General features: G+C 38.4%; 1 protein-coding gene across 6 annotated transcripts in view; it reads right to left on the reverse strand.

The window, feature by feature from the left end:
* The window catches only part of LOC131070127 (probable thiol methyltransferase 2), a 45,721-nt gene that overhangs the window by 7,357 nt on the left and 16,782 nt on the right, over positions 1-21,582 (reverse strand). Inside the window, exon 9 of one of the 6 annotated variants that reach the window (XM_058005657.2) lies at positions 14,733-15,344. The exons of 2 other annotated variants lie outside the window; for them this stretch is intronic. In XM_058005657.2, coding sequence (XP_057861640.2) covers positions 15,144-15,344 — 201 coding nt within the window. In that variant the 3' untranslated portion in view covers positions 14,733-15,143. Of the gene's footprint in view, positions 1-14,732; positions 15,345-21,582 lie in introns of those variants that run through there. 3 more of the 6 variants (XM_058005655.2, XM_058005654.2, XM_058005651.2) reach the window with 3 other exon arrangements.

The raw sequence follows: 21,582 nt of genomic DNA on the forward strand, positions 1-21,582 counted from the left end.
AGATAGCAATACTTGGTTGATTGACAGTGGTGCCTCCAGACACATCACAGGCTACTGTGATCACCTTTCAAACGTAGTAGAGAAGGATACCAGCCTTCATGTAGTAATTGGTGATGACGCTCGTTATTCGGTAAGAGGTTCTGGCTCTACTTCTCTAAATTTAGTTTCTGGTATTTCCTTGCACCTCAGTGATATCTTGTTTGTTCCTGGAATTAAAAGAAACCTAATTTCCATTTTTGCTCTAGAAGATAAAGGTTATCAAATTGCATTTTCTGATGGAAAAATTCTTGCATGGCCTAAGAAATTTAGTTTTAAATCTGGTCGTATAATTGGTCATAGATATGATAGTCTTTATAAGCTCTCTACTAACCCTATCCAAGCACTCATTAATGAGGTTCCTGAATCCTGTGAGTTATGGCATAGAAGGCTTGCACACTTGCATTATCAAGCTCTTCCATCCCTTGAAAAGTTAGTCAAAGGTATTCCTAAACTCAGTCAAATCCATGATAACACTTGTAAAGGTTGTGCTATAGGTAAAAATGTTAAAAGTCCATTTCATAAAAGTGAAAATAGAGCTAAAGACAAACTAGAACTTGTTCACTCAGATTTATGTGGTCCTATGTCTATAGCATCTCCTAGTGGATTTTTTTATTACGTAATCTTCATAGATGATTTCTCTAGGAAAACTTGGATCTACTTCTTGAAATCTAAAGAATCCGATGAAGTCCTAAGTAAACTCAAAGAGTTCAAAACATTAACCTAAAACTCCTCTGGTAAAAGAATTAAATGTTTAAGATCTGACAATGGAGGTGAGTACACCTCCGGTAGCTTTTATGATTTTTGTGTTGAGTCAGGAATTAAGAGGGATTTTTGTGTTCCATACAATCCTCAACAAAATGGTGTTGCCGAAAAAAAGAATAGGACTATTGTGGAGGCTGCAAAGGCAATGATTCACGATCAAGACTTGCAGACCTCCCTATGGGCAGAGGCCTCCAGAACAGCAGTATATATCCAGAATAGATGTCCTCACCATGTTCTAAAGAACATGACCCCTGAAGAAGGCTTCACAGGATCCAAACCAGACATCAGTCACCTCAGAATCTTTGGAAGTCCTATTTATGTTCATGTGCCCAAAGAAAAGCGAACCAAGCTAGAACCCTCCGGAAAGAAAGGCATTCTAGTCGGTTATAGTGAATCCTCCAAGGCATCCAGAATATACATCCCAGGTCAAAGGTATGTTGAGGTAAGTAGGGATGTTACATTTGAAGAAGATATTACTTTTAAGAAATCGAAAGGTTCTTGTGTTATTGATGAAGCAAATGACAATCAAGATATAAATGTTGATTCTAACCTTGAGATTCAGAGGGAGCAAGTGGAACCTCCACCTCAAGATGATCATGATTATCCACCAGAGCCCATGAATCCCATTGTTATTCCTAGTGACATTGTCATTACCAAAAAGAGGCCTCTTTGGGTAAGGAACACCATTCAAGAAGCTGAAAGATTTGCTTGCTATGGATGAAGAATATCAGTCAATCATCAAGAATGATGTGTGGGACATTGTGCCCAGACCCAAAGGTAAATCTGTTGTTTCCTCTAAATGGTTATTTAAAATTAAACATAATGTTGATGGTAGTATTGAAAAATATAAGGCTAGATTTGTAGCTCGTGGTTTTTCTCAAAAGGAAGGCATAGACTATGAAGAAACATTTGCTCCTATTGCTAGATATACTTCTATTAGAACTATAATAGCCATTGTTGCTGCTAGGGGTTGGAAACTACATCAGATGGATGTTAAGACTGCCTTTCTCAATGGTGTCATTGAGGAAGAAGTCTATATTGAGCAACCTGAGGGTTATGAGATTCAGGATAGAGTAACCCATGTGTGCAGGTTAAAGAAAGCTCTGTATGGCCTTAAAAAAGCTCCTCGTGCTTGGTATGAAAGAATTGATAAATACTTGCTAAGTCTAGGCTTTTGTAAAAATGATGCTGACTCTAACATATACTTTAAGGTAGCCAATGATGAAATGCTAATTCTAGTTCTTTATGTGGATGACTTATTCCTTACTGGTAAAGATGAACTTATTATTAGATGCAAGAAAGAACTAGCTTCAGAATTTGAAATGAAAGACTTAGATCTAATGCATTATTTTCTAGATCTAGAAGTATGGCAAAGATCTAACGAAATTTTTCTAAGTCAAGGAAAGTATACTATTGACATTTTGAAAAGATTTAGAATGATGGATTGTAAACCCATGTCTACTCCTATGGAATCTAACTTAAAGAAGTTAAGTGTTTCTGCAGCTAACTCTGAATTTGCAGATCCATCCGAGTACCGGCAATTGATTGGATCACTGATGTATCTAGTTAACACTAGACCAGACATATGTTTTGCTGTGAATGCTCTCAGCCAGTTCATGAGCATGCCCAAACTTGTTCATCTTGTTGCAGCCAAGCATATCCTAAGATACTTGCGAGGCACAGTTGGTTTTGGGCTGAAGTATCCACTTAACACTCCAATAACCTTGGAAGGTTATTCAGATGCAAACTGGGCTGGAAGCGTCAAAGACAGGAAAAGCACCTCCGGTATTTGTTTTAGCTTGGGATCCGCAGTAATCTCTTGGGCTTGCAGGAAACAATCCTCAGTGGCATTGAGTACTGCTGAAGCTGAGTATTAGCAAGTGTAGCTTCTAGAGAAGCAGTGTGGCTTCGCAAGCTTCTTGCAGGGCTGTTTGGTGAGGCTTGGGATCCTACAGTTATTCACTGTGATAACCAGAGTTGTATTAAGATGTCCATCAACCCAGTGTTTCATGACAGGTCAAAACATGTGGAAACTCACTATCATTTCATTCGGGACATGGTGCAAAGAGGTGCTATTCAGCTGAAGTATGTCAGCACTGATGAGCAGGTTGCAGATATTCTTACCAAGCCTCTATCCAAAGTAAAGTTTGTGTACTTCAGGGACAGACTTGGTATTATGGAAAATGAAACCCTAATCGAAAGGGAGTCTCAATCTCAGTGATACGTTGTGTTGTATCAAACCACCCTCTGCGGGCAATGTAAGGTGGTATTGTAAAACTTCTCAGGGAGAAGTATAATTATTAACCATCCTCTGCGGGCAATGTAAGATGGTATTGTAAATGTTAAACCACCCTCTGCGAGCAATGTAAGGTGGTATTGTAAACTTCTCAGGCAGAAGTGTAATTAGTAACCATCCTCTGCGGGTAATGTAAGATGGTATTGTAAAATGTTAAACCATCCTCTGCAGGCAATGTAAGATGGTATTGTAAAAACTTCTCAGGGAGAAGTGTAATTGTTAAACCATCCTCTGCGAGCAATGTAAGATGGTATTAGTGTAATTGATTGACCATCCTCTGCGGGCAATGTAAGATGGTCGAAAAGATTCTCTCCACCCTTTGTGGGCAATGTAAGGTGGATCCAGTCTATGCTTGTGTGCAAGCTGGAAGATTGTATTATGTAATTCCATTCCTTGCTTGTGTATGCAAGATGGAAGATTATAGTTATGTTCTCCTCCCTAATTAAGAGGGAGTGTTAATATTAATTAGGGAAGGGCGGATTCATATTGCCTTGGGCAACATTGGAATCTGCCCAAAAAGGGGCTGGCCCCTCTTCCCTCCAACGTGGCCCTATCCCCCACGCTACATCAAATAAACACTCAGCGTGCTATCCAATAGGGCCGACCCTATTAACAAGGCAGTTAAAAAAAAAGGAAATAATTAAAAGTTTAATTATTGGAAAAGCCGACCTAGTTAAGGAGTTCGCTCCATATAAATAAAAGATCAAGATTCATTTGTTATTCACTCAAGCAAAAAATACAAGCTCTCCCATCTGATGCGAAATTCATATATAGTGCGAACTTCAGTCTACTTCAAGCAGCAACCTCATTCACCATTTGAAGATGCGAAATTCACCTTAGGGTATTTGGCAACATTCAAGGGTATGTACAGCAAGCTAATTGGAGGTTGCACAGCAAACTAATTGGAGGTCTACCAGCCATCAATATCCAGCAAAGCACTAATTGAAGGACTGTCAATTCAAGGGTCATACACAGCATAATTCTTGGAAGCCTACAATCTGAAGAAGGGAGCAGCAGTATCTATTCTGCATATGCCAGCAAGTGAATGTTACAGGCACCTTCTGGACAGCAACATCTGAATCTGCAAATACCAGAGATAAGTGTTGTATTGATTACATAACTATAATCCATAATCAGATCTAAGGATCTTTTCTGGCTGGGTTTTTCCTCCTAGGAGGTTTTCCCAGGGTAATTGTGTCTTGCTCTCAACTTGTTCATTTCTATATTGCCATTTTCTTTCAGTTAAACTAACTAATTAGAAACTAAGTTATAAATTCTAAGTTATATCAATCTGAAAGTGTTAAAATTAACATCCAAGGCATGGCGGAGTTTGAGAAGGCTCTTCAACATCATACTTAGCATCTACTTCCTTGGGCGGAGTTTTGAAGGGTCCCTTCAACATGGAAGGCGGACTTTGAGCAAAGCTCAATCAAGGTGAATTTTTGGCTAAGGCATAGGGCGGACTTTGGAAGTCTCTCCTCATGGCTCTCCATCAAGGCAAAATTTTGGCTAAGGCATGGGGTGGACTTTGAAGGTCCCTCCTCATGGCTCTCTTTACCCTTGGCGGACTTTAGACTTGGCACCTCCTACCTTGCTCTCTTACTTTGGCGGACTTGGTAGAGGGCTCCTACATGACCTCCATCTTGGGCGGACTTTGGTGGCGGCTCCCACCTTGGGCAGACTTCCATCACATCTCCAACATGGGCGGACTTCTAGACCTTTGCATCATTTTGCTAGGGTAGGGCGGAGTTTTGATGGGTCTCCAACATAGGGCGGACTTTGGACTTCACCCGTTGGGCACCCCACACACATGGCGGACTTTAGAGTGTTGGCCATCATGGCCTCTTCCAAAACATGGCGGACTTAGGCTAGGCTCCCACCACTTCTCTAGCCTTGGCGGACTTTAGACAAGGCTCCTTCATGACCTCTCTAGCCTTGGCGGACTTTGGTGGCTTCTCCACATGCTTGGGCGGACTTTGAAGAGTGCTCCCACCTTGGGCGGACTTTGAGGCGCTCTCCACATGCTTGGGCGGACTTTGAAGAGTGCTCCCACATGCTTGGGCGGACTTTGAGGCACTCTCCACCTTGGGCGGACTTTGAGGCGCTCTCCACATGCTTGGGCGGACTTTGAGGAGTGCTCCCACATGACCTCCCAACCCATGGCGGACTTTGAAGGTCTCTCAAGAGGGCGGATTATATATGAAATATAACATTTAAGTATCTTTCTTATACTTTAAGTTATATTTCATATATATTGTCAGGATGTTTGAGAGTAATTTCGGGCCTCTAGGACTAATAATGCAAAATCTAGTTTTTGGAGGATTCTCCAATTTTCCAGACTTAGTCAAATTTCAGGATCAGGATGACATTCCAGACTTAGCCAAATTTCAGGACATTTGAGGATCAAGATGATTTTTCGAGCTGATTATCCTTTGAAGGTGCCATGACCCCCTAAAATATAGGAACTTAGCTTTTTGGGTCAAAACTTGAAAATTTTGGATCGCGGTCGAAGCAGGTCAGTGGTACAAGTGTAAACCCTAGGTTTGCATCCTGAAAAAGCAAAAAGCCTAAAATCTAGGGATTTAGCTTTTTCAAGTCAAAACTTGGAATTTTCGAATTCCGGTCAAAGTTGGTCAGTGGTGCAAGTGTAAACCCTAGGTTTGCATTCCGAAAAAGCAAAAAACCTAAAATCTAGGGATTTAGCTTTTTTAGATCAAAACTTGGAATTTTCGAGTTCCGGTCGAAGCAAGTCAGTGGTGCAAGTGTAAACCCTAGGTCTGCATCCCGAAAAAGCAAAAAAGCCTAAAATCTAGGGATTTAGCTTTTTAGATCAAAACTTGGAATTTTTGAGTTCCAATTGAAGTTGGCCAGTGGTATCAGTGCAAACCCTAGGTTCCCATTCCGAAAAAGCAAAAAAGCAGACATCCCTAAAAAATAGGGAAAACTTTCTAAAAATAGCCATATCGGGGATCGGGCTAAAAATGCCAAAAATGAAACTTCCTAAAAAATAGGAAAAAGCAAAAAAAGCAAACTTTCTAAAGATAGAAAGTTGTCCAAATTCGTCCAAATCAATTGCGATCTTCGTCATTTGGCCTCTCTAAGCACTCTGGTGGTGTTCGCATTTCAGAATCACATAACTTGCAAAAACTAACATTCAATCGTCACGGCCTGAAATGCTCTGAACTGGACAAGACTTGGTAAAACTGCAGCAAAAGGTCATAGGACACTAACAAAACCCTAGAAAGCAGGAAAAGAGAGGGTCCCCATTTGCAATGGGGCGATGTGTGAAAAAGGTCACAACAGGTAATTTATAAAAAGGGACATTACAGATGGAGACAGTCAACCTATAGAACTAACAATGACTAAAGAAAAGATGAAAGTATAAGAATTCTAAAGTCTTAGGCTTTGACAAGAGCTTTAGAAAATGAAGATGTGTTTTGACACATACAAGGATATAATTTAGCTTGGGAGGCACTTCAAAAGTTGGGAGATCTGTATGGTTCACATTCAGAATTGAAATTCATTCAATTGCAATTGAAGTTTTTCCAACCTTGAATTGTAAAATGGTAATATCATAAATCAGCTTTCTATGATTCAAGCCATAAAACAAGATGTTGATGATTCTAGTGGACGAGTTGATATATATATATTGTTGCCTTCATAAAGGCACTCCTTGCAACTCATGCAACCTATTTGGAGTCTCTAAAAGCATGTTAGCAATTGAAGAGAATAACTTTTGATCAATCGGTTGATATGTTTGCTACACAAGAAAAAGCCTTTGAGAGGAAGTTTAATGGCACTGGTGAAATTATGTGTTTGCTTAACTAAAAGGCAAGCCTTCTAAGAAGATTTTTTCTTCTAGAGGTGATCAAAATGATTAAGGAAGAGGTAGAGGTCAATGGAGTAATAATAAAAGCGGATGTACAATTGGAAGAGGCTAATTTCAATATGACAACCAAAATGATATGTAATGTCTCCAATTTTAAGTAACAATTAATTAAATTGATTTTTATTAAGTTGTAAAAAATAAATCAAATATTTAAATGACAACTTAATATTAATTCATTTAATAACAATAAAATAATAAAATATTATTGTTACTTTATTAAATATATTTCTCCAAGTTGGCCTAATCTTCTAGATGTTCCCTGGAGGGCTTTATAAGGAGGTACTAGGGTTGTGGCAAGGGCATACTTGGATTTTGATAAAAGTGTGTAATCTCTGAAGATGAAAAACTAGAACCAGACAAAAATCTGGTTCTTCCAAGAGGTGGATTTGCAGTGGAGTTCACAGCTGGACAAATTTGTGAAATCTCCTTTGGAGACAAATGTGCAGATAAGTTCAATTTTCAGAGATTTATTCTGGTGTCTGCTTTATATTTTGAGTTTAGAACAAAAGAATACCCTATTCTGCTGTATTCAATATTGGAGCTTATTGTGGAAACGGGCTTGATAAATGTTTGCCATGGACCATTTACGGGTGGAATAAAGGAGTTTGTTAATATTATAAGCCATGTGTCCACAGCTATAATAAAAGTTTAGGAAAATAATAATAAGCAGTGAAACAATCATTAGGAAGATATCGGGATGGAGCAAAAATATTAATATTTCTGAAGCTTGTTTAAGAAGCCAATTTCATAGTGCAAAGACTCAACATTGGGCGAGGAATTAAGAGGGAAACGATTATATTTTTATAATTGCTAAGCATATTGAGGTCAGGTGATATATCTTTGAAGATAAGGAGCAAATACAATTTTGAAGGATTATAATATATGCAGCAAGTATTTACATTTTTTGAGGTGGCTCTTAATAACTTCGTGAGAAGCCATTTCCAAGGTCGTGGGCTCTGTTTATTGCTTCATGACCGAAGACAACTCCTGCTTGTTTGTCTTGGGGTGGTTTCTAATACCGAAAGGAGAGCTGCGTCCATTGTCTGTAACTAATGCTTGTGCCTGGGAACGCAAACCAATCTGGAAACAACGTTTCCTACCAGTGCCGACTGCAAATCTTCATTTCCAGAAAATCCGTATGTTGCTAATGTTTAATTTCTGAGTTACAAACTGTAAGGAGGAATTATTGACTTCCAGGGTTATGATATTGTTTGATCATGGTTCTACTTGCTGTATAAACTGAAGATTTAGATATATGATCTGAAAATTCAATGGACATGATTGCTTACTGCTCATTGTGAATGATTTCTATGACAAGTCTTCTTGTTGTATAAGTGGAAATCTTTCATGATAGACAACACTTGTATTGCAAACTGTGTTGTCAAAAAGGTAATCATGAAGTCCATGAAGGCAGAATATCATAGGATAAGATAGAAAATTCTTTCACACAAAAAGATAAAACCAATGATGATGATAAAGCATCAGAAGAAGCCCTATTTGCATGTGGTAATTGTTGGTGTAAATAATTATTCATCATGGATATTATTACACTATACTTAAGTTTACTTAGGAAATGCATTTCATAGTAGTTTGGGTATGAGACACTTGGGTGTTTGTGCCACATTGGGATAGTGTGTGTAAGAGAATTTCCACCTTTTATGGTGTTGATCTTATCTTGTTGTTACAATCCACCTCATGTGAAATATTATATTGTTTCTCCTACCTACCCACACCTATTTCCTACCTACCCTTGTTTCTTATTGAGCCACATGTCATGTTTGTGTGCTCACATATCCATATTGCCTTGCCTATATATGCAGGCTCATATTCATTGTATGTAACGATTGATGATCCAGTTGATCACATTTTTCATCTTGATAGAATACAGTTTATTCCTATCATCTATTTTGATCGCTCTTATTTGTGCTTTCCATTGCCTCTAAATCTTGGCAAAATCTCACAGTAATGATCATGATGAATTTGTGCTTTCATGTCAGATTTTGATTACCATACATGAATCATGTCATGCCTCATAATACTTGGGTATTAGATACTAAAGCAGCACAACATATGATATTTGAACATGCCTATTTTGAAAAGTCTCGTAAAGATGTTGTGGTCCTCTCTATTTAGAAAATAAAACAAATCCCAACCTTTTGTCAAAGGAACCATTCGTCTCAAGTTGCAGGACTTCCAGATTTTGCATTTCACAATATACCAGATGTAACTCAACTCTGACATAAATTCTTGTCATTAGAGCTGATTTGGCAACAAGGCCATTCCATTTTATTGGAAGATGGATAAATGGTATTACAAGGAAGTTTGATAATCAAGTTGTATTTTCTGGTTGAGAAGATGGTAAGTTATTAAAACCCAAATAAGGTAGAGCTATTTCAAAAAATTATTACCTTAGTGAAGAGGCAAATGTTTTTTAGTCTTTTATGACATAGAAGATTTGGGCATGTTAATTATGATAGCATCAAATAATGCAAAAGAATGATACTGTAGGGTTGACCACTTTGCCTGACACAATTGAGAAATGTGAATCTTGCATTCTAGCAAAACGATATAGAGATCCTTTCCCTGGTTCAATTCAGCAAGCTCAAAGAAAGTTACAACCAGACCGTTACCAACAGCTTTTGCTAGACGATGTCTATTTCATGTTTTTCATTGACAATCGTAGTAGAATGACTTTGATTCATTTCTTGCAGAAGTTTGAAGCCTTCCAAAATTTTAAAAAGTTCAACACTATAATTGAAAATGAAGCCCAAAGTCCAATCGCCACCCTTCAAACAGACAATGGTGGGGAGTTTACATTAAAAAAACTTAGAATTATCTTAGCCAAAAATGGATTAAGCATAATCTCACTATCAGAGATTCAGATATATTCATAGAGCAAACCAGATGTTGATGATAGAATAACCATGGTCAGAATCTATTAGGACCAACAGAGACAACGTAATTGTCTAATTGGCCTATCGGCCTTACATAATAACGTATACCGGCTATTAATGAAAACTGATATTAAATGCCTAATATATTAAACAATATTAAAATCAATATCAGTTAATGTCTATATGTATAATCAATATGAAAAACATGAAATCTATATTACATTATCAATCTTTATTATCACCGTATTGTCTAATTATCGGTGATGTGTGTTATTGCACATAACTGATTATGTTTAAATTGGTTTAGTTATAAATACCGATTACATTAACATGTCGGTTTGCCTCCAAAGGTATCATGTCCCTACATGTAGAGTCACGACCTCAGGTATCCTATATCATACAATGCAACTCCTTTGGGAGGAATATATATAGGATACGATAAGGCGGAGATATAATAAGCAGACAGCAATACATACATGATACGATAAGGCGGAGATATAATCAGCAGCTAGTAATAAATACACTGTGTATGGGCGGCCTATTTGGGATATTAATGTAACTTGTAATATGATTTGGGTCAGGCCCTACTTGTGTGACTTGGGTTATTTACAAATGTAACGTGTTATAAGGGCCAACCCAAATGTGTCTTGCATATAGGGCATGACCTATATTAATGTATAATGTGTGGACCTAATTCAATTTGGTGTCACCTCTAATACATTTGATTGTAATTTAATATATAGCCGACTTGAAGAATTAAAGGTTAAGTCGCCTATAAGTACGAAGTACTTATCATTGTTCAAATTATCCTTTTTCAGTGAACTATCTCTGCAATACAATAGCGAATAACTCTGATACATCAGCGAATATATTTGAAGGTTTGCGATATCAGTCTGAGCCCTAGCGAATCTCTTCTTAGCTGGGCGAACTTCATTACCAGCTGAGCAAACATCACCCTAGGCTGTTCTGAGGCTGAGCAAACATCACCCTAGGCTGTTCTGAGGCTGCCAAACTTGCTACTGACAGTAGTACCTGCATGTTGAAGACTTCTTCAAGTCGGATCTCAAGTCCCAGGATCAGATAAGTTGTGTCACTTATGTTTGTGCCCTAGCTGGGCAAAGTTGTAACCTATTTCTGTGATGAATCTAAGGCAGATCTGAGACATTAGTTGCTAGGTTTTTCAAGAGCATCTATAAAAGGGGTCACTCCTTGGTTGAAGCAAATTTGTTGTCTTCTTGATGAATTCCCTTCTTCTTTTGTGACTTTTGCTGTCACCAATGATTGGAGATGCTGCTTGTGGATCAGATTTGATGTTGATATTGATTGAACTCACTGTGAATGTAATCAAATTCACTGATGATACGTTTCCAGAATCAGATTTGTTGTTGATATTGATTGGACTCCTAGTTCTTTAGATTTGAATTTCACTTAGAGGTTGATTGATCTTTTAAGTACTATTTGGAATTTGCTCACCCATCTTGATCTATGAAGTTCGTTCATCTAGCCCTACTCTTGAAGTTTGCTCATGTGTATCAAATCTTGAAGTTCGCTGATGTCTCTCGTTTCATGAAGTTCGTCCATCCTTTTTAGATCATGAAGTTCGCTAATGTAGGTCAAGCTACGAAGTCCATTCATAACATTCAATCTTAGGTGCTTGAAATCGTTAATATACCCCAATTCTTGAAGTTTGCTGATGTGTGTTCAAATATGAAATTCGCTCATAGGGCTCAATCTTTGAAGTTCGTTCATCGTCCTTTGCAAGGACAAGACCTATAATTGAGGTTTGTTCTTTGTCTTTGGCAGGGACAGGACCTATAATAGCAGTTCGCTCTTTGTCCTTGGCAGGGACAGGACCTATGATGCAGTTTTCGCTTTAAGACCTCCCTGAGGACAAGCTTCAAAAGATGAATTCGCTCTATGACCAAGACTCAATACATAATTCGCTCTATGTCCCTTGGAAGGACAGGACCTATATGACAAGACTTGGCAGTTCACCGTAGGATTTTTACAAGGACATGACTCAACTCTTTTACCTCATCAATTTGAAAGCATCATCATTTCGGCCCTTGAGAACATCTATAGAGGAAATTCGCTTTGTGACCTTCGGAAGGACGGGACCTGAAACAAAATTTCGCTCTAAGACCTGAGCAAGGACAAGAGCGAACTGCTATAGAGGTTTTGCTCTAGGACCTCTGGAAGGACATGAAACAAGTTCGCTCTAGGACCTAAGTAAAAATTTTCGATCTATATCCTCTCCAAGGACAACTCAAAAACAAAATTCACTCTGGGACCTTGATGAGGTACATCACCTTAGTCAAAATTTTGCCATTGTAACCTTGGCAAGGTACACTCGTGATGAAAATTTTTGCTCCTGTTCCTTAGGGAGGTACATGACCTTGGTGAAATTTTCACCCTAAGACCTTAGAGAGGTACATGACCTCAAACAATCTTAAACTCAATCCTTCACTCAACTACATCATATCCCCAAATCTTCACGAAACATGTTACCTTTTACCCTTCAAGAACGCTCAAGGAAGGAATTCACTCTAATCTTGAGGCAAAGGACGGGTCTAAGGCAAGTTTGCTCCAGCAAGGGGCATGACCCTATGTAGACACTTCGTTCAATCTCTTCCCTTGCCTATACTTTATTCATCAAAACTTCCAATTCTTAAGTCACTTCAACTATCCCTTCAATGCAAAGATTAATAGCAAAGACTCTAAGACAACCTAGGACTGAGCAAAAAGGACTAATCCTAGAAAGCGAAAAGTGGGGTCCCCATTTACAATGGGGCGATGTGTGAATACCTCACAACAATTAGGACCTTAGCTGTCGGGTGCGAAGGTGTCCCACCTGTCACCCCTAGCAAATCATACAATGATGGTGGGACTGCAGATTTGTAATGTCCCCTTTTAGGCTTAGGCCTGTTTTAACCATAATTAATCTATTTCTATACATTTTGACTTAAAACTAACTTGAGCAGAAGCCAAATCTATCTTAACATGAATCAAATTGGTGTTATCATTATCTTCTTTCTGATATTGAATTGATAATTCAATCTGATTTCTAGTCACAGAGTTATTTGTTCATTCAAATTACTATTTCTATATATATATATATATTTAGATATTTATATATTTATATATATGTTTATTTATTTTTAGATAGTATTATACTATATGTTTTACTGCAGAATAGTTTTTATAAAATATTATAGTAGTTATAATCATAATATTATTTTCAATAGTTATATTATTATTAAGTTCTTAATGAGGAAGAAAGACAATTGAGATGATGGTTTATTTGTAGATTTAATGCTCAATGGCCTCAAATAGAAGATTTACATGCACAGAAGATAAAAAATGTTTAAAAAAGGTTGAAAAGGAACAATAGAAATTTACCCCAAGTGCCCAAGGTCTTTCTGTGTTACTATGCCAATTTGTGGAAGATAGACAAAATATATTAGTAAAAGGGCCCTAGTTCTAGGAAAAGTATGTGCTTTTAATTACACTGTGATTCCCAGAGTTCAACCCTATGACTGAAACGTTCTCAGTAATACAGTATAGATTTAGTTGCAATATTTGCAGCTTTATTTTGGGTGGATGAGTGTATACAAGGCTTACGGAATGATTTCTTTGGCAGATTTTTTGTTCATAGACCAAAAACAGATGGACTATTCCACTCTACATCAACGAGGATTCAAGTTGAGATTGATATTTCAAAAGGATTGTCAGAGGAAATATGGTTGAAACTGGGGGATATTTATGGAAACGGGTATTGAACCATAAAAATATTCCAATTTGATATAGAAGGTGCCTCCAAGTTGGGAATATAGCAGCAAGTTGTACAAAAGTGAAACCTAAAAATGTTAGCCAAGCAAAATGGTGTCAATGGGTTAGGTTTTCTTCTTTGTCAGTTAAAAAGGCTATCCCTAAATCAACTTTCTCTTATGCACTCAACCAACCTTATTCATAAACATGCAAACATTTGTGGCAGGTTCACCTCAACTTACTTTACGCGAACCTGCCTGTTGTGATGTTTTCACACATTGCCCCATTGCAAATGGGGGGCTGTTGATGTGTTTTTTGTACACGACCAAACACAGAATAAAATACCTAAAAGGTACCTTATCCTCTCTTGAGCAAAGTTCCTGACTGCTGAAGATCTCGCTGAAGGATCAGTCAAAGTAACTCCAAGGTTCTGTTATGTAGGATCTCTACGTGTGGATAAGCTCTTTGTGGTATGATGTGATTTTGCTGGAATCACAAGGGGACTTACACTTGATGACCTAAACATCTGATTTGCTGGAATCACAAGATTTTACTGGCTTAGATTTGAAAAAAAAGGAAAAAAGGACGAGGTCGAGGAAAGGATCTAATTCTGACACTAAGAATGTAGGAGCAATGAATGATCTTTGATGAAATTCTAACTAATTCTTGTTTTGACATCCCAGGACCATCTCCACAAGGTTAGTGCGATCTTCATAGGAAAGCTTTATGATGTTCAGATCATCACTACAAGCATAGACACCATCAGGCTAATGCATATCAATGAAGAAGCGACAATTGAAGTTAAGCTTAAGCTGAATGATTCCAGTTGACTACACAAGGCAAGTCTGCAATCAACAAACTGCTAGTAGTATGGATATACGAATTTCACCATCAATCAAACATATTTCTTCCACTCATCTAATAACATGAAATCAAATAGGAGAAGTATAGAGACCATGGGAATTGTTGAATCGACCCATAAATTTCACCATTTCTTCAATGAAGTTTTACAAGTCTTTTACAACAACATCTTGGCAACAATCTTTGCCTTCTCTCTCTCTTCTACTCTAATTGCTATACTATTAACTGACTTATTCACTATTCTAACTATTCACCTTCTAACTCCTGACTAACTATTCTCTGACTATTAACTAACTATTTTCTATATTTTTCCACTATTCACTAACTACTTTCTATTAGCATTTACAAATGAAGAGTCAGGGCTTATATAGTGCCCTTAATACAATTCAATGGCTAAGATCAATTTGAGATCAATGGCCAAGATTCTACAATGAAAACCCTAATTAGGGTTTGTTACAACAAACTCAATTCTGACCGATGAAATAATTGTATTAATTGGACACATGTCTTCTCTGGAATATTCGACCAATGGATAGCTGGGGTAGGTACATCGAAGCTTGTGCCACCTTTAATGAGTCAGGTACATTGAATCTAGACATGCTGAAGTGGACCAACCCGACTGGAGGAGCGATGACTAGGATGCCACCTTGTCTAACACTTGGTTGATTCTCAATTTGGTGATGCTTTCCTTCAAATGTTGGACTGGAAGATAGATGGAGAAGGTCGTCCTTAATGATGCTGGACCGGAGGAGATCGTCCTTGTCCTAACTTGATCTTCTTTGATGAGGGTCCGCCAAGCAGTTGATCTTTCGACTCCGGGGTCGCCATTTGATGCCTACACAAAAGATTAAAGTTAGTCTTTGAGCATCAAACCTTAAAGCATAGAATTTAGGACCTTCCAAGAGAATGATTTAAGATATTAATTTGGAAATGACATGATAAATCCAGAATTCTAATTTTTCAAATTAATGGCAATGAAATCAAAATAAATCTTGAATAAGAACTTCAAAATGATTCTTCATACCTTCTCCTTTGAAAGCCTAACTATAAAACCTTGGAAAATGATGAAAGAAGACCGGATTTTGTTGGACAAGGGTTGAATTGTGGTCTTCCTTTGAATGAATTATGCCTCCATTAGCCTCCAAAAGGCCTCACCTTCCACTAGCTTCTCCAAAATCTGGAAATTTGCATTGAAATACCTTCCAAAATCTGGAAATTATCCTCCAACTTGCTCAATTTTGCACCTCCAAATATGCTCTTCAAGTTCGCATAAGAAGGAATGAATGAATGATTTGAATTTTGAAACAATACTCCTTCCTTATATAGGGCGCTCACCCTAATTCTTGTTGAGGCCCACTTGACAAAAAGGAAATAAAATGAAATAAAACCCCCCTTTTGAAGGATGGCCGACTTGGCAAATAAAGGCAAATAACAAATATTGAGCGCTCAACTTAATTTTTTCATTTTTAAAATTAATTTCAAAGCTTTAAGGGTGGATTTTTACATTTATTTTAAGGCTTAAAAATTAATTTATTAAATTAAAAATGCCTTTAATTAATGCGAATTTAATTTAATCCTCCCAAATGTTTCGAATTTAGCAAATTTGGTGACTTGGGGAATATCAAGGTTGGATTGAGGCCTAGGGAAGCTTGCTAATGATTTCACCCTGGACCCTCTAGAAGGGTCAGGAGCGATTTTTCAATTTAAGACTTGAACACCTCATTCCCTTCACTCCAAAATCTCCTGGAAGGCAAGCTTATGTTTGTTTTGGCCTAATCAAGGTATTGCATTTCAATTTTTAATCATTTCTCATGAGTAATTAGGTGAAAATGTAAATTTCGCCCTGGACCCTCTGGAAGGGTCAGGAGCGATTTTCTCATTCTAGGCCAGAATTCACCTTAGCTTAATCATTAAACTCATCCAAGGCAATCTCCAGGGTCCATTTCCTTCCATCACTGGGTTAGCTCATCAAAACTTGAAGGAAAAAATTGCATTTTAGGGAATTTCGCTCTGGACCCTTTGGAAGGGTCAGGAGCGAGATTCTCTCCTGAGCTCAAAATTCTCATTATTATACGTCCAAAACCTCACCAAGGCATTCCAAATGGCATCTTTCACTGAGGTCCAGGCTTAGTCTCATTCAAAACTTGGAGAAAAGAGTGGATTTAGGGTTTTTCGCCCTGGACCCTCTGGAAGGGTCAGGAGCGATTTTCCCTCCTTAGGCCTACTCCTTTATCAACTTTTGTTGAATCTTTCACTCTTAGCTAGGCAATGTTCTTCCTTATTCACTCCACCCAAGTTTGGCTTGCCTCTGCAAGGTAAAATAGGAGTTTTTCAAATTTTCGCCCTGGACCCTCTGGAAGGGTCAGGAGCGATTTTTCTTCCTTGGCCTAGAATCATCATTTTTTGAAACAAGCATCTACTCACAAGTGGTCTCAAAGGCCTTTTCAACCTTGGTCTATCCTTGCCTTAACAAAAACTTAGAAGGAATATGTTGATTTTATGATTTTCGCCCTAGGCCCTCTAGGAGGGCCAGGAGCGAATTTTGAGTTTTAGGCATATTCCTTCATTCCTTTAGCTTCAAGTCACTTCTAAGGCATAAAACATCATGTCCTTCTCCCACCTAAGTCATGAATAGCAAGATTTTGTCTTGAATTTGCAAGAAAAGGGGAGGACTTGGAAATTTCACTCTGGAACCTCTAGAAGGGTCAGGAGCGAATTTCCCTCTTGGCATCAAAACTTTCACTTTCAACAATCTCTCTTCGCTTCAAGGCAATCCAAACATTGTTTTAAACTCATGCCTAGGCTTAGCTTTGCTCAAACTTTGGAGGAAAAGATAGGTTTTAGAATTTTCGCCCTGGACCCTCTGGAAGGGTCAGGAGCGATTTTTCTTGTCTAGGCTTACTCCTTTATCATTTTAACTCCAATCCACCTCACAAGGTTAGGCAATGATCCTCTTCATTGACATCATGCATGCTTGGTTTGTTGTTGCAAGGCAAAATAGGTGTTTGAAGGATTTTTGCCCTGGACCCTCTAGAAGGGTCAGGAGCAATTTTTAGGTTTTAGGGCAATTCCTTCACTTTTTCAACTTCAAATCATTTCCAAGGCATAGAACAACTTGCCTCACTCCCATGTCTAAGCTTGGTTTAGCTCAAAATTCGGAAGAAAGGATGTCTTTGAGGATTTTCGCTCTGGACCCTCTGGAAGGGTCAGGAGCGAAAATCTCTTCTAGGCTCAATTGCTTCATCTTTGACATCTCAATTATCTTCCAGGGGCAATCCCTTCTATTTTTCACCTTATCCCATACTTGCCTTAGCAAAAACTTGATAGCAAAGAGTGATTTTGAGAAAATTCACTCTGGACCCTTTGGAAGGGTCAGGAGCGAATTTCATGATATGGGCTTGATTCTTCCTTTTTCTAACTCAAAATCACCTCAAGAGGCAACTAAACATCATCTTTCACCCAAGGGATAAGGTCTCAAGCCAAAACAAGGTCAAAAGAATAGGCTTGCAAGGAATTTCGCTCTGGACCCTCTGGAAGGGTCAGGAGCAAAATTCACCTTCTTGGCTAAAATCCTTCATTTTCATCACTTCTAAACATGCCCAAGGGTTACAATATGCTCCTTCTTCCTTTCATCATGTCTTAAACACCTCAATTTGACCAAACAAGGCAAGAAATGACTCCAATAGAGATTTTCGCCCTGGACCCTCTGGAAGGGTTAGGAGCGAATTTCTCAATTCATGTTTGTTCCATCATCATTTCAAGTTGATTTCACCTCTCCAAGGAAGAAAACACTATTCTTCTCTCATCCAAACCCAAGCTTGACTTGATTTTGCAAGGAAAACAGGTGATTGAAGAAATTTCGCCCTGGACCCTCTGGAAGGGTCAGGAGCGAAAATTTGGTTTTAGGCAAAATCCTTCATTTTTCCAAGTCAAAACAACCTCAATAGGCAAAAGCAAGTTATTCTTGTTTCATTCATGCCACAGACTTGACCTTCTTCACTGCAAAATAGGAGCATTTGGGAATTTCGCCCTGGACCCTTTGGAAGGGTCAGGAGCGAAATTACCCTTCTTGGCCAAAATTCCTCATTTACTCATGCTTTCAAATCTTCAAATGTATCAAATGACGTCCAATATTTCCTCCAAGATGCCCTGCACATCACAATTTAGCCCAAGTCAGTGAAAAATAAGCTCAAATAAAATTTTTACCCTGGACCCTCTGGAAGGGTTAGGAGCGATTTTTTCATTCCAGGCTAAACTGCTCAATTTTTAGTTTCAAACCATTTCACAGGGCAAGGTTAGATCATTTTCAAGACCAGGAACCAGTTTGTAAGCCCACTCAAAACAAGAAATTGCTCTTAGAATGAAATTCGCTCTAGACCCTTTGGGAGGGTCAGGAGCGAAATTCCTCCTTTAGGCATCATCTGGCTCTCCAAAATCAGTCAAATTCATCCTCAAGCAAGAACACATAAATCCATCCTCAAATATGCCAAAACTCAGCCAAAACTGTGAAGGAAATCCAGTCCACTAAAGATTTTCGCTCTAGGCCTCCTGGAAGGGTCAGGAGCGAAATTTAGGTTTTTAGGCCCTTAATCCATCTCATTCTCTATTTAACTTGGCCGACTGGACTCCCTTTCTTCACTGACCATGCTTAGCTGACTCAAACTCAGAAACAAACAGGACCTTACCCAGAAAAACCCTCCTTCAATCTAGACCTGACCTGAGACCTGTCCTATCCCTAACCTAACCAATTTGACTCTCCTGAAAGGTATACTTCATTCCGACAATCTTGAATCTTCAGGTAGACTATTAACAATTCCAAAACTTGGTTAGACTTAACTTGAATGAAACCCTAAAAACGAGCTTCCAAGGTTTAGCCCTAATCCAGCTAGCTCAGACAAACCACTCACTCACTCAAAACCCTAAAAGCAGAGAGAAAAACAAGCAAAGAGAAAGCAAAACCAAAAACAAAAGAGGGGGTCCCCATTCCAATGGGGCGATGTGTGAAATGGTCACAACAAGGGCCCCGCTTTTTCGCTTTCTAGCATTGTGTTTTTGCTTAGTTTTGTTTTAGCTTGGCAACAGTTTTAGTCTTTGCCTTTTTGAGAGGGTTTTGTCTTGTCAGTTCAGGTGAGTGTTGGGTAATCCTTGAAATGGGTTAAGAGTCAGGTGGGTGTGATCAGGTCAGGATTCAAGTTTCAAGTCCATAATTTATGAATAGGTGTCAAGATTGACGATAGAGGGTGGAAATGTGCAACATGTCAAACTTGTCAAAATTGCTGAAAATAGCTGAAGTCTTAAAAAGTTGCAAAATGTTGTCAATATTGTCAAAAAGTTGTCAAAAATGCAAAAGTGCAAGAAAAGTTGTCAAGTGCAACAATAAAGTTGTCCAAATGCAAAACGTTGTCAAGGAGCAACAAAAGATGCAAAGGGTGTGAAGTTGATGTGAAGGCTTAAGTGAGGAGGTATGGTTGTTATTCGTGACTAGGTTGAATCTCCACTTTGCATTGGACATTTTATGCATGCACTATGAAAATTTTCGCCTTGCGTGTCTTGGTTTATGAATTGTAGCAGAGCAAGGTGAATTGGATCAGACATCTTAGCGAACTTGGAGGACATTTTACCAAATCTTGAAGCAGAGATTGGTGCGAAATTAACCAGCAGACCTAGTGCAAGTTGTTGCTGGCCTAATTCAAATTTTTGGAGCCAACCTGCAGCATCATACGTTCAATGCGATTTGAACCTGATTTTGAAGTGAACCTTATCAGGCTTTGGAGTGAAATTGTGAAGCGGGCCTAGGGGAGCAATTTTCTAACACTAGGTGGTGCATTTCCAGAGGTTCTAAGGGTTATTTCCAGACTAAGAGGGTCTTAAGAATGCTTGCTCAGTGAGATAGCAATGTAATTTCATTTGTTCCATGGTATTTAATGTAAATTTGTTTGTTTTTTTCAGTTTTTGTGCAAGGAAGTGCTTGAAGCATGGAATGAGGACTCAACCATATGGAGGAGTCGAGGTGTTCAAGTTCAAGAAAGTGGATGCAAAGAGTTTCAAAAAGTGAAGAGGGGGACTAGCTCAAACATGAAGAAGACGTCACATGAATTCCAAAGGATGAGATACCTTTCAAGACAACATCAAGATCTACACTTCATCAAGACTACAAAGAACTCAAGACATAAAGAGAAATGAAGATAACCAATGCAAAACAACAATGCAAGGGAGAGGTGAATTTCCCTTTTGCATTACATGAACACATGATATCTCCACCACAAGTTCCAAGATTTCCTTGTGTTCCTGCCTTTGAATGCACGCATATAGGTGCAAATCTCGCCATGTAATACACAACCACCTCATATTTCCACCATGTATTACATAAATAAGTTAGATATCCACCAAGCCATACATGGGCTGGGTGAAATCCCGCCTAGGAAGAGTTTGAGCAAAGGATTGCTCTATGAGGATGAAATACATTACAATATGAAGGGCTCTACAACTATAACAAGAAGATCAAACACATTAAGAATTGACATCATGAAGATGGCGAAAAAAGATATAGATCAACAATTCAAAGGAAGGAACTCGACATTAAGGAAATTTAAGGATCCAGAATGTCCAAGGAAGAAAATTTCAAGATTCCCAAATGTCAAGATGAAAAGTGAAACATGATCAAGGAGGAAAGATAGTTTCAGAAGAGTTAAGAAAAGTTAGAAAGCTTGATCACCAAGATGATGAAATTTGGGAATACGAAAAATCACAATCAATCAAGAGCTTGGAAACGTTGAGTATCAAGAGATATGCACATTGAAGTAGCACCTATTCATCATCAACCAATTGAGTTATGCTATGTCAACACATCCAAGTTCAATGTACTTGGTTATCAACAACTACACATGTGGAGGGTACTAAATTCAATGTACCTAACGTCATTTTTCATTGGTCCAAATTCGAGGGACATGTGTCCAAAATGTTGTAATTTTTTCATTGGTCGAGGAGTTAGTTGTAACTAACCCTAATTAGGGTTTTGTTGTCTAAATCTTGGCCATTGATTTAGAATCAATCCTAAGGTTTTGCCTTTTCAT

The sequence above is a fragment of the Cryptomeria japonica genome, chromosome 1, assembly GCF_030272615.1.
Source record: "Cryptomeria japonica chromosome 1, Sugi_1.0, whole genome shotgun sequence".
NCBI classification, from domain to species: Eukaryota; Viridiplantae; Streptophyta; class Pinopsida; order Cupressales; family Cupressaceae; genus Cryptomeria; species Cryptomeria japonica.